This window comes from Ixodes scapularis, unplaced genomic scaffold (assembly GCF_016920785.2).
Source record: "Ixodes scapularis isolate PalLabHiFi unplaced genomic scaffold, ASM1692078v2 PGA_scaffold4__175_contigs__length_147842914, whole genome shotgun sequence".
In the NCBI taxonomy this organism is placed as follows: Eukaryota; Metazoa; Arthropoda; class Arachnida; order Ixodida; family Ixodidae; genus Ixodes; species Ixodes scapularis.
Window position 1 is genome coordinate 44,138,127 of NW_024609879.1, and position 17,339 is coordinate 44,155,465.

Genomic DNA, 17,339 nt, shown 5'->3' on the forward strand with positions numbered 1-17,339 from the left:
TTCCTTCATTTTTATTTTGATTTTCACCGGCAATGCCGGGTAGGGAGACAGGGGCAAAAGGCCGATGTTGACGGGGCCCCCACCCCCTGTACAGTTCAGAGCAGCATGCAGGGTACATTTGCCAGGATACAAAATATGCCAGCACCACATTTCATGACTAAAACGCCGACCAACATAGCAATATCGACACTGTTAAAATAAAATTGTAATAAAATCGGAAGCAGAAACAACAGCAACACTTGTCAGCCCTCAGTGGCTTCTAAAAAGTTACAATTTAAAAGGCAAGAAGAGACATAAAAATATGGACAGTTAAGGGTGAATATATTTCACGCAATACAAAATTGTCACGCGAATAAAACAATAACATGGTCTAAAGCACAGTAAAGCACTCATTTCAGATCCGCAGGAAATAACGGCGATAAAATGGGAAGCACAAGCAACATTAAAACTTGTCACAGCTTTTTGTTGCTATGAGAGTAGTCTGAACTGCAAGAAGAGACGAAATATTGATAAATAAAATATAATATATTTTACGGGAAACTAAAGTGGTCATCAGGAAAAACAAGAGCAAGTAGAAGACGCATCCCAGATCCGCACGGGAATGGTGACATGGTGAAGTAATGTTAAATATATTCCAATCGAGAGTCATAAAGATAATATATATGTCTGCAGGCTTAACTTTGGTGAATATGAGTAAGTGATATTGTGTGTTATAAGAATGATCTTTGCAGTTGTTTATAGTTTAGATAAGAAACAGAAAAATCGAGGTGATTGCCAACCTGATTCACCAAATTTGGTGCCTGATAACTCATTTTTTGCTTTCCGTAGTTTGTGCGCATGCTCGGATTTCTTCTTTTGTCATGCCGAAATGTAAATCGATTATTTGAACGGTCTTGATTTGTTTCATGGAGTCTTTCCTTATATATCGCTTGCAATAGTTTTAAGTAATATATTTGGTTTACCTTAAGAATTGCGTGTTTGGTGAAATTGTATGAGTTATTAAATTGGATTTTATTTCCTTTGTAGTTTTCGAGAAGGTGTAGCGCTCTTTTCTTTATAACAAATATTTTGTCGTAATTGCAAACGCCTGTAGTGCCCCATTCCAAAATTCCGTAGCATATTTTAGAATAAAGTAGTGTAATACTACATTTTCATTAACCAAGTAGGAACAAGCGTTGCTATTTTTGCATGTAACCAACCGACCTGCTTAGTTCTGACTTCCGATTCGCCACATGGGTTATCCATTTTAACTCTTCATTGAACCAAATACCCAAAAATATTTGATAATGCACTTGTTCGATTAAATTATCTTCAAATTTAATGGTAATCGAGCCATCGCTGTGTTTATTTACAGGTCTAAAGATTATATATTTGGTTTTATGCGTATTGGGTTGTAATTTGCTATTTTCAAGCCAGGACGACAGCTTTCTTAGATATTCGTTTGCTGATTTTTCTGGAGCCGATTTAGACCTAGCAATGAAAAATACATTTGTGTCATCGGCGAACATGACCAACTTTGTTGAATCAGAATTTGTCATGATATCATTAATAAATGCGAGAAATAACACTGGATAATAATTAAGATAATAAACCAAGTACAAAAAAATAACTCTTTGCTGACCTTTCAGAATACCTATAAGAACATACAGAACGTCATCGCAAAAGCAGCCTTTTCTACCATCGAAGATAACAAGAAAACGATCTGCACAGTAATAATTTTCTGTATGAACGAACTAGCAGCCTCAAAGCATGCTTGTGTTCGCCCAGAGTCATAGTCATGGTTAAAGTTTGGACAATGGGCGAGGCATGTTGTACAGTTTTTCTACTGCATCACCGTCATGTCAAGCGAACACCATAACGATTCCTCAGGTAGCCATCTTCGAGACCAATCCACGTCGGGGACCTACCTATACTTTAGTATTTACCAATCTGTTTACTTCAACGTTAGGCTGTTTTAGTTAGTTTTAAATCAGCCGCCAATAATATTTACGCTGTATTGCGTCTATTCACTGCCGTCTGTAAGTTACAGGTTGCACTCTCAATTTTCTCCTCCGTACGCACGGCTTTACGTCGCTAAGCTCTCTGAAGCAGTCAATGACTAGACCTGATCGACGGCGTGGCGATTCAGCTAAGACAGCATTCCTCGTGAAGAAAGGCGTATCGCCCATCTTCGCTCCTGATGCAATAGTTCAAAGTATTAACCATAGTTTGACTCCATTGGATACCACAATTTGCATATTAACTGAAAACATGAGCAAAATCGCCTACGATTCGCTGGTCTAGCTTGAAAATTTCATTCAATATTCCAGATGCACCGTGGCCTACGCTACACCGTCTATGCTCTTCGAGATGATGCGCGAGCTTGAACAAGGGTCGTACGACGTTACATCTCTTAGAAAAGGTATGGATGTTTGATTCAATTAATCAATTTCGTCGCATGCTCTGACAACGCCTGGATTTCGGCTCACCTTAACGCTGCCCCTAGTAAATACTCTAAGCGCTAGATCTTTGCCTTCTATAGCGCCTCACCTGCACTCACTGCCGTGCAGCTTGTACACCACGAACAAGAGTAAAAATAACGCGATTGCACTTTTAACTTTTACGGTAATAATTGCGGAAGTGAAAGTTGAAACGCATCTGACAAACACCTTGCGGAAATCTGACGGAATTTGAAACCTCTGCGATATATTTTACGCTAACAATACATTGCACATTTTCTTCACGTAAGCTGTAGATATGGTCTTGTTAAAAGATGTTTCCATTTTTTCTAACATAAATACCTTCGTGTGGTTTGTTTCTTGGGAAACGGTGAGGAGCAATTTTTTTAAGTTTAATTTTTAAGCACATTTCAGTCGATTTTTCTCGCGCGTTTTTCAACCCTTAATCAAACTTATGGATGATATATTTGAACTAATATCCTTAGTATAAAAGACGGGGCTGCTTTTTGAGTTGCCCGTTGCAGACTACATGTTTAAAAATTCCAATGTTTTTTTTGTTTTTTGTTAAGGGTCATATTTTGCTGATTAAATCGAGCCGAATCTCTATCTTTCTGTCGACTCTCAGCCGTAGCCGATGAGCCCGGCTCGCTTCTTGGCCCACATTGATGCGCTGTTTGTTTTTTCTTCTTTCTTTTCAGTGTTTTAGTGGCACGAAATACGCGCTGATCTTCAGTGTACCGCCGCCGTGTTCAGAGATGCCTTTCTGAAATTTCTGTTTGTTTCTTTCGAGGCATTGTATAGAAGACCGCAGCACCTTTAGCGATCGTTCAGCTTTTATCGCAGAGCCGAGTCAACTGCGGCATGCGCGTACGAAAGGTAGTAGTAGTAGTAGACTGAGGTTTTATGGCGCAAAAGCCACTGAGACTATGATGCACCAAGAGATGAAACTATTGCATAGGAGGATTTAGGAGAAGAAAGACCTTTAGTAGCTAGTGGTTCATGAATTTATGAGCATGAAAATGTTCATAGACCTTTGTTCCTTTTCTGCACCACAGACTAAGGCGTTAAACGACATAGTAAATAAAATATGGTGCTGGCTACTGTCTTTTGAAAATAAAATAAAACAAAACACCCTGATGTAATTATTAAGCTACCAGTCTCGAGATGTCACTGCGCAACACTGTTAGAGTGAATATGATATCGACCATTTTTGCTTTAGCGCTCCCCACGATCAATTCCTGCCTAGCAAATGGGTTTGATAAAAATAGATTGATTTGAAGGAAAAAGAGTACTAAGGCTAAAGAGAAAGTGAAAGCGGTAGGGCGTTTCTTTAGAACGCCCTGCCTCCAGCCTGCGCATCGTGCTTTCCGCCGTGCTTTGACTGCGCGCGCGCGCTCTCTCAAATTGTACGAGACTCCGTGACATTGTCGAAGGTAGGACTGGGAGGACGTTCGCGCTGAGGGCGGGACAACTAAAGCTCAATCCTGGATTTTACACCCTGTTTGTGGCCATAACTGTTTGTCATTCACAATGCCGCGCTATGTATAAAGCGTTGCATTTTAATATAATCGATAGCATTCGCGTTCCGGAGAGGTCGACCTGCCAATTGCACAAATCAGTTAAATTTTTACTGCAACGCAACAGACGGTAACGCTCAGCACAAAGAAAGCAAAACTCATACAGGGGGCGGAGACAGACATTTGCAAGCTTTCAATCCAAATTTAGTGAAAGCTTGTACATTTTTGTCTCTGCCCCCTGTTTGTCTTTTGCTTTCCTCATATTGAGTATTAATCTAACACGGTTGTCGAACTCATCAATCGTAATAAACGTACTAAACTTTGCTGCATTCTGGGGCTCACCGCCTGGACAGGGTTTGCCATGACACTATAAAAAAAAGACGAGGGACCTGGAAATCGAGAGATATATCGTTACAGTAGTGTTATGACGACAATATCCGTGAACTATGGGAACAGTTGATTAGTGTAGAAACAAGCCGAATTAACGCAATAATAGTGGCCTTAAATGTACACTTTTTGAATTACGTCACCGTATTTATGTTTCAAAACGACGCTGACGTTACAGACAACTCCAACTACATCAATTAAAAGAAGCATGTTTTTCTCCTTCTGTTTTTGAAGAAACGCCCTTCGTCGTAACCTCTTTCTTAATTCACGCTACCTTTTTTGAGACACTAGGCTCGATCTAAAATGGACCGTAAAAATCGACGCCTGCACGTAGCCATCTAAACTCTTCGTCAAAGGTGTATTTCACAGCTCGTTTTTTTCTTGTAAAATTACAATGCATCGCACTCTTTTTCTAAAAAATAGGGCCAAAAAACTTGCCAGGGTCTACGGCGGGCGGTGCCCCAGACGACGAAGTCCCGTAGTGGGGTGTGTTTGGTGTTCGTATTGATAGATGGCGTTGGGGGCAGCGCCTGAAGGCGCAGCCGACCAGCGAATGAAAGCAGACGACACGCTGACGAAATCCGTTGGCAGCAAAAGCACCGCCGTTATGCAGACGCGTTTTTTTTACTATAAGTTTTGCTTTTATTGTTCTCAATTATTTTTTAACCGAAGGTACATTTCAAAAAGATTATGTTTATTTTAATAAACCACGGTGGTCGCTAGCCGTCGTGATAAGGATGTAGCGCCATCTATCAATACGAACGCCAAACACACCCTGCTACTGGACCCCTGTCGTCTGCATGGCTGCCCGCCGTAGACCCTGGCAAGTTTCTTGGCCTTATTTTTTACAAAAAGAGAGCTACGATTTGTAATTTTACAAGGAAAAAACGACCTGTAAAATACAGATTTGACGAAAAATTTAGATTGGTGCGTGCAGGCGTCGATTTTTACTGTCCATTTTAGATCGAGCCTGGTGACTTGGACCACCCTATAGAATGAGCAGCAACCTATGCTATGGGCTTTGTAGGCCTATGAGAGAGTCAGAAAAGGTTACGTGACTATGCACCCTACGCATCTCGGGGCCTAACCATATAGTCTCGTGGCCTACTTCAAGCGTACTATTGAATTGAACGCGAGGTAGGGCCCGTAATTATTCACATAGGGAGGAAGCAAATGCTGAATCGTCCCCCTTGCTCGACCGTGGAGCAGTGTTTGTGCTATTTTGCTTGACTGATCAGAAGGTACGCCATGCACGTGGAAACGGCCGATAAGAATGGGGGAGGGGGGGGGGGGGTTGTAGAAGCAAGTTTCACTGTGCTTTCTTTCAACAACCTTTGGCTCGCGAAGGAAATGCCGCTGCTATCCTTATTCATGCGTTTGTGGGCTATAGATGCAGTTGCTTGCTTCAGAAATAACTCATGGTGTCCTTAATGCTTGTCTTCACGAGGACTCGCTTGATCTTGGGACAAATGTTTGCTTCAATTGGAGACAAGATTGTCAGAACATGACGATTTAAGAGAAACGTGTGATCTTCTGTAGCGTCTAGGACATCGTCAACTAATGTGCCAGGAAATTTCAGCCGCGGCTACAAAACTAATACAAACAAACATCAAGGAAGACCTTGTGTTTATGTGAGTGCGCGTGTGTGTGGTACGTGTACGTGTACACGTTTTAAAAGCCAACGCACGTGCGGAGGCTTGTACATAAATTGAATCAGGTTTTTGGTGTGAGATTTTCAGGTACATGCCAAAATTCCATGCAATCTGCTGAGCTATTTTGTTTGTTTCTTGGCTATATTTTTTGTCCAAAAGCGCGAAACGCTGCGTTACAAGTGTTTTATTGAATCTGTATTGAAACGTGTTCCTTCAATAAAGTGAAATATTGAAGTGACTCAGGTATATTTGTGTTAAGTTTTCAGTCGTTTTCCGTAGATTCTTGGCAGGAGTTCTTGTAATATTCACACCCTGTTCAATAAATGCCATTTATTCCATCTTTACACCACATTCAGACGTGTGATCCAAAAAATTACACAATAATTAAACTGCGTAAAAAAATTATTTGAGGGTGTTAGAACAATAAATCAAACTTTTAGTCTGTTAAGACTTTGCGCCTTATATTTAGAGAGCTAAAACATAAGTTATTTAAGGTTGGTTTAACTGAAGAACCGTTTCAGTGCTGATCGAAGTTGCACTATTTTTCTAGGGTGATTTATTACACGATAAAGATACTAACTTTGGGGCAGGCCAAATGCACCATTAAAGGTGTTAAAACGTTGGGCGTGTAAATCAATCCTTTGGCTATCGTGGCGGCTTCGGTAAAGTTTCCACGTCAATTTTCGTCTTTTTACCTGAGCCTTCTCTTTATTTTACTCTGCCGGCGTTTTGCCCTCAAGTAACTCTATTACCTTGGCTCTTGAATGCTTTTTGACTTTGGCCGTTTCTTTCGCAGGTGTGCTGTCCGGGTCCGTATGTAATCCTACCCTTGCTGAAAAGGCACGAACAAAGCTGAACGTCCAAAGTTTATACGTACGTAAGCTCTCCTGAAGCGGCCTCTTTACTACGACATCATTTCCAGTTTAATCAGGTTTCTAACCCTAACGTGTCATTTTCGTGTCATTTCAGATAATGTACGGCGCCACCGAGACCAGTCCGATCTTCAGCAGCACAAATCCGGATGAACCAAAGGATTGCTGGATTCGGACGGTTGGGACACCGCTGGATCACGTCGAGGTTCGTACTCTGGGCGCTGATCACTTTCAGCCCGCCAGGAACATCCGGTGCTGTTGTTCACATTCATTCGAACCTTTTATAAGATATCTCAAAGTCTTCACAAATAGTCAAGCTGTAGTATGCCTAATAGAAGAGACACAATAAACACGGCGTCAGACGTGTCGAAGAACGTCCGAGATATGGCTGCAATCTGCAAGGAGCAGTGCAGGAGTTTCCCCAGCAATTTAAATGTATTTATTTATTTATTTGTTTTGCCCTCAGGGCACATGGCATTACAGAGGGGAGTGGGAGCAATAGTAAATATAATAAACAATTGGAACAAAATATACAATACTTAAAGAACAGGGAACATGAAATTGGCAATAGATGTACAAAAAAGTGCGTGGTCATTAATTGATGTGAATGATGTAGGTAAGCGATTCCAATCTTTGGAAATTAGTGGGGAGGGGGGGGATTAAGAGGGGCATTGAGAATAAAGGAGTCGTTGCGAATCAAGGGGGTGCCTTCAGAAAAACAAGGAGGTGTGTAGGAAAATCACTGGAGCAGCGTAACGCCGGTGTAATTAGAATTTTTTAAGCGTGTGTCTCGTGCTTATGTATCATCTCTGCAACTGAGTACAGGCTCTAAAAATATCAAACTATCACTTATAACTATGATAACTGACACAAGAAATCTCGAATAAAAATAAGGCTCATAAAATTACCTCCTGAGGTTGAGAAGCATGAAGAAAACTCGACAGGGAAAAAGAAGCGCACTTGTTTCTTTTAAAGGAAGTGTTTCCATTGTCGCGTTCTTTCTTAATTCTTACCATACGGTTTAACCGTCACCAAGAAAAGCGTCAGTTCTTTTACAAAGGAAATATATAGAAAGTGTGGGCAGAACGCGTTGAAAGCCATTATACCAAACACTCTCTTTGATTGAGACGGACGAAAAACTGAGGAGGAAATACGCGCGAAGTGCGGAACTAGCAGCCGAACATCAATAACGAACTAAAAAGCAGCTGCCATCATGAAGGCACTTCCTGACCGAGACCGCACTCAGCGGCCCTTCAGAGATTGAACATAGAAGTGGTCACGTCGAGTCAGGAACGCAACTCAGGTGTTTGTTCTGCTTGTGTGGATGGTTGAGCGTGTTGGTGTTTAAATAACGATAACAAAAGAGTGAATTCGAAGACAAACAGACGACGCAGGCATTCCATGTCCCTCTTTTGTTATCGTAATAAGCTGTGTTCGTCCTTCCTTTCCCCAGTCTCGGGCATTGTCTTAAGTTAAAGGTGCACCCGTACCTTCAAACTGTTAAAACAAAATTCGGAATGTCTAGAGGGAGACAGGAAACACAGTATAGTCTCCTCAAAACCGCTTCTAAAACCCCTCCCTCTGCCCCTTTCTGCACCATTTAGAACTATTAATGAGTTAATTTGAGGTTTAATGATAAAGAAAGGGCAAAGTGCTCAATGGAGGTTTGACTAAGCCTTTAAACCATACATTGGCTTTGCAGCAAATAAACATATTGTTTCATGGTATCAATGTTAAATACGTGCACTGCTATTTCACACAAGAAATGAAGAAAGCACGGCAGGAATGCACGTTATGTAGCGGACAGTGCTAGCTCATATAAAACATGCACAAAGAGGTGAAATCAGTTGCTGAAGTATCTTCTACGGAAATTACGAATGCAAGTTCTTGGTGGGATAGCGCTTAAGTAAAGTTATTTTTCTACAAGAAAGTTTAACAGTTCAGGCATTATACATTCCATCATTTCAGTACCACGTTCAGTACAACAGGGTATAACCTTCCAAACCTTCCTGTGTGAAGTTAAGTACACGGGTTGATTGGATGAGAACACGGTTGTAATACGTTCACTTCAGTCCTAAATGTGTTAAATTTCATTAAAGACAGCATTCAGTACAATATGGTCAAGATTCCATAATCACACTTTACCAGTTTAGAAATAACTGACTCCACATTGCCGAAAACTTGTTTCGAGGATTTTGAGGATAAAATAATGCGCGCATTCGAATACAGATGAAACAAACGCGTTTGAGCGAGATTGGGAGCACAAATTAAGCCTCAATAGGCACAATGCAATGTTTGGAGAAGCCCCATTTGGGTTTCTTTCTTTTTTTCTCACCTTATCTGCAAAGACAAAATTGGCTTACTTTAGCTTAAGACGATAATCCCGGACTATGTTACGAATTCATTTTATTAGGCGGAGAGAAAGAAAGAAAAAATTAAAAAAACAATTTTTAGATTTTGTGCTTGCTATAAGAGGAAAACGAAGACAAAATACAAAGAGTTGTGAGTTAGGCACTGTGTTATCTTTCTGTGTCTGTAATTGAGAGAGTGCCTGCTTTTGTGAGACGTTCATGCGCTGTGAAGTACAAAAACATGGAACACCAACTAGCCTAAGCAGCGGTGTTAACCAATCAGGGTCACTGCAGCACAATAAATCCAGCAGGATTTAGCTTTTTTGGCCGAGGGAGAGGGAACGCATCTGCTCGCATGAAAACGTGCTCGCGCATTTGAGTACCAGAACCCCCAACACCGGCAATTTTGGATAATAGTTCAGCGTGATTGTACCGAGTGTTGGCGTCAAAAACTTCCGCTGACAGAACCACCTCAGCCGCAGACAAAATATCGGGTCTAAGTGCAAAAATGATGTCGCCAGCACTTTGCTAACTTAAAACATGACGTGCCATTCAAAAGAGACTTGAAAAGAAAAAAGAAAAAGAAAAGTGGACAAGAAGACAATGCGATACAGAGAGGCGGCCGTACTTGGGGCTATTAATTTGGTCTTTCTTTGGAATTTGGATATTTGTTATTCGATATTTATGCTTGCTCAGAATAGCCGCGGTGCCGCAGAAAAGCAAGTCGCCCATGCCACAATGGCATGCGTCACCGCGTTTCATTGTGATGGAATGGTATTTCAAAGTGCTGATTATGTTTAAATGCAGCTTGTGGGCAAGGCTGGCAGGATGGCCATGATGGGATGGGCAGGGCTCCAGGGGTACGTGCTGGAGTTGACCGGGGCAGCGGTCATCTCGAAAGCGTGACTTGGTCCCCCAGCTTGCGGTCGGACTTGTTACCCAGCAGCGGGAGAGAAGACATTGTGTGTGTCACTGGACCGGTTGGCTTACAAAACGGCTATTTTTTTTCTCGCGCCTTGTTTGCTGTTTTGTGTTCGGTCGCTTGACTAAAAGTTTCCAATAGACTAAGTTCTGCCCCGAAATCTGGCGGTCCAGATTTCCGTAGATTCTTCTCGGTACAGATTATGTGGAGGGCAAGTTCGTCTGCTTCTTGCGCAGGGGTAGCGGTGACGTCAGGACGCCGAGCCCTGATTGGCTGATCGCGACCCCCTATCTGAGCGTCGTCTGCTCCTTTGCAACGTCGTCTGCTCGCAACTTCGTCTGTCTTACCTTTCCTGCGACTTTCGGAAGTGCAGAGGCCAGATTCACGAAACGATCTTACGCCAAAAATATTCGTAAGACAAAACTTAAGAACAAATTCGTATTCACGAAACGAAATTTTCTTAAGTTTTGCGCAGGTTACGACGAAATCCTACCACAGCTCCGAAGCTATCTTACGCACTTTTTACGATCAAATCAGCATGGCCGACAGAGCCGCGGTCGCGACGACCCACGGACGTTTATTTTCCTACGTGCGCTTCTCACGCGTCCCGGCTTCAAGCAGCAAGAAAAAGTAAAAAGTACTTGAAACAGACCACGACGAACAAGAACGCTGGATCCACAAACACCCAGAAAAAGCTCCAACGGCCACGATTCCACCGACAACGACCAAGTGAGCGGGGCAGATTGGCCTAGCAGGCACTCCGACTTGGCGACCGTCTGTCCACGACTGGCTGGCGTGCTGAATGGAATATAAACACGCGACCCTCGTGAACCCTTCCCGTATTATACTTTGATCGCTGACCTCAATTTTAGATCAAGAGGTCAATCTCTTCCTCTTGTCATCTCCTTGTTTTCCGAGGCAACGGTGACTCTCGCCGCTGAAAAAGCGTGAATCTCCCACAGACGCAGGAAAGGTAAAGCAGCCATCGCTTTGACTAGCAGACGTAAAGCAGACGACGTTAACTGCGCAAACCCGCCGACGCCGTTAAAGAGTGAGGAGTCTCGCCGCACACAGAAGGAGGGAAAAAGTATTTGGGAGGGAACTTGCGGACACTAACTCGCTCACTCTGAGTTCTTAGCAAACAAACCTCGGCGCCTCGGGACACCTCGCCAGTGAGTCCTTTGACTTCCCTCCAAGATGCGCGTCTGCTAGTTGTTAGACAAAAACAACATACCGCTCGAATTATTTCGTCTGCCCTCTCTGAAAGGCGAAGTCGAGGTCGCTCATAAAGACCCGCACTTCCGAAAGTCGCAGGAAAGGTAAGACAGACGCAGGCGACGTTGCGAGCAGACGACGTTGCAAAGGAGCAGACGACGCTCAGATAGGGGGTCGTGATCAGCCAATCAGGACTCGGCGTTCTGACGTCACCGCTACTTCCTTTCTCGTGCGCAGAAGACGAAAATGAGCCCACTTGCGAGGCGTATAGCGCTGAAAAATGTATTTGTTGAACAGAGTACAACATAGTGAGTAATCTAATTTTGATCAAGTCGGAAATATTTTAGCGTATTTTCAAAATGCCAGAATACTACCAAAACTATTTTAAATACAGTACCTTGAGTCGAGTACTTAAGAATGGTACAAGCCTGTATCAAAGACAGGAAGGCCGGATGCTGATTGCCGCTAATCTCGCAACAGGTCGGCGCCCGGGTCGGGTTGTTTTATCTCGCCGCCAGCATGAGGCGCGCGTGCAGCTCGAGACCGCACGCTGCTGTGTCTTTGTTGGCCCGTTTCACCACAGTAGCTCATGATCGAATCTGTACTCAGCGGGCCTCCATAGATCTACCGCAAGAGGAGAAGCGCCAGGGTGCTTGTAAACGTGGAAATCTGGTGCAGAGAACCGTGCCATTCTCCGGTCGACTGGACGCGGCTGCTAGAGCTGGACCTTGAAGAGGGCACTTTTCGCGCTGCCGGCGAATAGAAAAAGTCTGCCACCGTGGGCTTTCGCCCTTTCCCCGACAGACATGTCCTGGTAGGCAGCACCTGAAGCGGCGGAGCCAGGTCTGGTTTCCATCGTCTTTTCTGGTCCCATATAAAGGAAAATGTGATATGTCCTTAGTTTTTACATTTGGCTCGCGTACTGGCTGCGGGTAGCCATATGGCTTCTCGCTAGGCCATTTTTGTCCTGTGAGCTCGTGCCCCAAGCGTTTTCATAATTCGTATGCGTGAGGATCAAGGACTCGGGGATCGGCATAGTCCGCCGATATGTAAGATTCTCTGCGGCTTTAGGACTTCCCTAAGTGTTGATACCAAGTGAAGGATGGTTCAAGGGCTGTGCTTCTTGGTGGGGGAGGTGGGTACTGAAGTGCATTGAGGACGTCTGCCTGAGTCGTTGGAGCTGCCAGTGCCATCTTATTTAGTTCCCTAAATCTACGCACTTCAGATGTGGGGGGAAGAGCAGGTGGGTCTGACGGACGGACCGTGCGAATTTTTCCGTATCTGGGGCCTCCAAATTAGCGAGGTCAAACACACTTGGATTTTCATTATGAACTGTATCAGGGACTCCCGCGGGTGTTTTCTGCGGGTACGGAGCTCGTCCTTCATCCGGATTTCGTATTCCGGTTGCAGGAAGCCCACTTTAAATCGCGCATCAAAATACGCCGTGCTCAAAAATTATTTTATCTATTTTGAGAGCGCTGCAATACCATTCATTGCGACCGTCAAAAGACAAGCGCGTAAAGTTTCATTCTCAATTCCAGTCTGAGCTTAGAAGTCTCGGAGTTCCGAGGTGAACCTTCGTCACGAGGTAGGTCCAGGGGGGGGGGGGGGGGGGGTTTAATCAGGAGCGGGGATTGTGCTCGTCATCTTCTCCCGTTGCAACTGAAAATGCATGTCTATGAGCACTTTTCGTTCTGCTAATCGTAGTATACCAGGACTACGAACGCCGGCTACGTGTCGGGTTCCTTGTTTCTAGCGATAAGCTTCTCGGCGAATTTGCCCACTCACAATTGACTTAGTCTCGCGCACCTTTCTCGGTGCCTTCCGCAGACGACGTGCTGTAATGTGGAGGGGAGGTCGAAAACCTAGGCTGGGTAACAATGCTTCGTCTGCGCCCGTAGCTTCGAGGCACGTGTATTGTTGATCAGAGCCGCAGGATTCGTCACCGCTGCCTGTCCCTAAAAGCATGAAAATGACCAAGTAAAAGGTAGAAACAATGGCAGCTCGCAGACATCCTCCCAGACGAGAGCCTAACACCCATGGGCAACAGTGTAGGATATATCTTGATCCTACCTACCTCGGAGAATCATACAACGCATTGGTTCAACGAAACGTAGTAATTTAATGACTGTTCTCGCTGCGCGCCGCGACCCGAAAATCGCCTGGCGCTAACCCGCGCGGTAATTTTGAAGCAACGGTGAGGCACTCGCTCGGCCAATTGCGCTCGCCCACCGCGCAGTGAAAATGATTACAGACGATTAAGCATGCGAAAAACCTGGTCTATATAGCGTTTTGGATCAACAGGCTGCCCACAAAGTGAACTTCTCCTTACCGAAACAAAATCGTTATGAATCGTTTCCAAATTAGCTTAAAGCACTGTAACTTAAATAGAGTAGTCCTTTAAAGTAGCAACTTAAAGACGCAGCTTCCTGGATCGTTACTCACTTTTCTGTTCATAGCCCACGCCCTATCGTTCGATGCCCCACCATTTTCGGACGTCTGCAATGATAACTGCAGCGTATTCTATGAAATACAAATGTTCACGAGCACAGCGTCTACCATGGCGTTTCACCGTGGCAACGGAGAAAAAAACCTTAGGTGGAGTGTGTGTCGGAGGGGGGCTAACAGCTCTTTATTAATACCCCAAGTAGTTCCGAACATTCTTGCTTTCGGTTTCTGTCTGTTATTTGACGCTACAGACAGGCATTTGATACATATTCGTGCGAGAATCACGGTTGGGGTGCCGAAGCGCGATCAGCGTGCATGCAGGCATTTACGCGCGTTTTCCGCTACGCTTTCCTCGTTTGAACAGACTAAACAACGCTTTGACTGAGGAACTCGGACCAACTGGCGAGGTAACAGTGCTCGATCTCGTCGAACGCTACTTCTCCTGCAACCGACGCACATAGGCGGCTTTGAATCATGATATGACATGAATTTCATCATGCACTGCAGTTTTTAGGTTGTTGAAACCTAAATTCTTTTGTTGTCGAAAAATGCTAGCGCTGACGCGTTATTCCAAAATAGGAGTACGCTCACACTACGGCACAAAGTCAAATCTCAATTGGGTCGCTTTCACTTACCGCTGGCCCTAGTGGAGTCGGTGGTGCACTTCAGCACAGAACTTGTATAGCGAAATCTCGTGTTTCTGAATCCAGAGATCCTGTGCATAATCCCGTCTCCTGCTCGCTTACGCCACTGAGTTTGCGAAACCAGCCGGGTTATGGAAACAATGTAGAGTTTTCGTTTACTATCTCATTTGTGCGTACATGTTACACACCACCTGCTTGGTTCGTTTTGAAAACTTTTGGGTGCCGAACTTTGCTAGAATCCTACGGGGGAAAAAAAGGTACGAGCTCACGGAAGGTACCGAAAATGCACTACACACGAGAAACAGTCCATGTTTCTTTGGCGGGAAACTAGAAAAGCTGCGGCGATTTCAAACGGAAAACTTAAAGCAGCGAACAAAAATGTTTCAAATTTTGAATATTCCGTCTCGAAATATACTGGATGTGTAAACTCTACACTCTAAAAAAAAAGGGTGTAGTACTTACACCCAGTGGGGTGTATGTGACTTGTCCCATATACGACACCCCCATGGGTATATATGCGACACCCCAAAAAGGGGTGCATACATGCACCTCATTTGGAGGTGCACATGTGCACCTCAGCGGGTGCATAAGACACACCCCACCCCGGGGTGTACATATATTCCGTTTCTCACTTACTGGGAATACTGATGCACCCCATTTTTAGGTGTACATATATTCCGCTTCTCACTTGCTGGGAATACTGATACACCCCAATCTTAGGTGTACGTGTATTCCGTTTCTCACTTACTGGGAATACGGATACACCCCATTCTTAGGTGTACGTATATTCCGTTTCTCATTTACTGGGAATACTGATACACCCCTCTTTTAGGTGCACATATATTCCGTTTATCACTTACTGGGAATACTCATACACCCCATTCTTAGGTGTACATATATTCCATTTCTCAGTTACTGGGAATACTGATACACCCCATTCTTAGGTGCACAGATATTCCGTTTCTCACTTACTGGGAATGCAGTTACACCCCATTCTTAGGTGTACTTATATACCGTTTTCCACACCGTTCTCACTTACTGGGAACCGATAAACCCCACTCTTAGGTGTACACGTGCGAAGTCAACAAAACTAACACTAGAACATTTTCCATCAAATTGACAGGAAATGTCTTTGCAGCTCTTTTGCAAGCTTTTAACCGTCAAACGACGGTGTTTTGTGTCATTTTCATGTCCCATTTGTCAACCCGAAAACAATTAAGCTGGCAATCCCACATTCTATCGTCATTTCATTATGTGGCCTGTCATCATTTTGACGTCCTAACTGTCAACCTGAAATACAATTGAGAGCTTTTGTGTCACTCCTGCGAATATAATATTGTTAGGATCATGCAATATTTTATAAGATAAGCTACGAAAATTGGTATCTGTTCCTACATATTTATTGCTCATAAACACTGGGTGAAACATATACTACAACAATACACATTGAATGCATGCGCCAGAAACGTCGCTTGTTTCCTTTCTTCTTCTTTTTGCATGTCTTATCTTTTAGTCTTGTGCCTTGGGTGTTGACCACCAAAAAGAGCCATGGAGCATTCCTGAAAAGCAAAACCCAGTTGTATACCATGATTAGATACATATAGGACACTGTCAAGGCCCCACACCTTACATAATGAGCATTACCAAAAACCAGGAACTCAGCCAACTTCATAAATATTTTGCACACCATTGAAGAATAGTGGGGTGGAAAGCTTACCAGTTTAGATACAGGCGCAAGGCTGGCAAACCGAAAACACAGATAAAAAGCATGTGTTTTCAATACACTTAAACAACTGATTTTGGCGGTTTTCAACAATGCCAGCCTGTTTCTTATTGCAACTGTGTTTATTTTTTACTAATAAAATGCACAATTAGCCGAAAAATGCCATAAGCAACCTTGTACTGTGGCGCCTAACCAGATAAACGAATGTCAACATCAGAGGTGTCCTAATGCAAGCTTCCTTTAACAAAATTTTGGACCACCTAAAACTGTGCTCTCAAACACATTTGAGTGTAGAGGCCAGATAGCCCACCCCCAAAAGATCGAGGGCTTCTGTAAGGCATGGGGGTCAAGAAATTTGTTAAAGGGACCTTGCGCTCTCCACATTTTGTAACTTGCAATCTTGACAGTGACATTTTTAGCCGTGATTCATTTGTAGTGCTCCCCTTATCCCTTTCCTGATGCAATCACAAGAATTAAAGTGGTACTGCCACCAACATACTGGCATTTTGTAAGAGGACAAGAGAACAAGTACACTGTTGTTGCCGTTGCTTATTTCACTCAGGATATATTCAAGCTCAACATGTCTCGAAAGAATGCCTTTTGCTTTCCTGAGAATTTCTGGTAGCACCAGTCTGAGCGAATACTTGTATTTTACTGGAGATATTTTCTGAGGGCGAGAATCCAGAGCTCATGAATTTATCTTTGGTGGTTGCTTCGGACAAGCGATAGTTCATGCAGTTGAAGTGCATCCTTGGGCAAAGAGCTCGTGGTTGCAGCCTACCAGCGGAATTGTCGTGCAGGTGCTAAATACTAAAAAAAAGACGGGAAGGAAAAATAGAGACTAAACACCTGAAAAATAAAAACGAAACTACATTAACTATGTGGATATGTTATAAGAGCATAGCTACGTTTTCAGCGTAAATGAATAGACCGATCCCACTAAGTTTTCCACGCATGCGTGACGCCGCCATAACTGCAGTTCGTAAGAGGCAGACTCCAGTTCATGCGACAGGTCATGCTGCCTCGTGGTCTGCTCGCGCAAACCTCCAGCATGGTTGTCGCGCGTGTAGAAAGACTACAGCTCCCACGATGCATATCGGCAGCGGTGGCGTACTCAAACTAGCTGGTGAGATCGGTATATTAGCGACATATTATAATGCATGCGATTTG

At 43.8% G+C, this 17,339-nt stretch overlaps 1 protein-coding gene across 1 annotated transcript in view; it reads left to right on the top strand.

Moving 5' to 3' along the window:
* The window catches only part of LOC8028428 (medium-chain acyl-CoA ligase ACSF2, mitochondrial), a 146,689-nt gene that overhangs the window by 111,994 nt on the left and 17,356 nt on the right, over nucleotides 1-17,339 (top strand). The window contains exons 10-12 of the mRNA XM_002399246.4: nucleotides 2,310-2,401; nucleotides 6,791-6,867; nucleotides 6,964-7,071. Coding sequence (XP_002399287.3) covers nucleotides 2,310-2,401; nucleotides 6,791-6,867; nucleotides 6,964-7,071 — 277 coding nt within the window. The remainder of the gene's footprint in view (nucleotides 1-2,309; nucleotides 2,402-6,790; nucleotides 6,868-6,963; nucleotides 7,072-17,339) is intronic.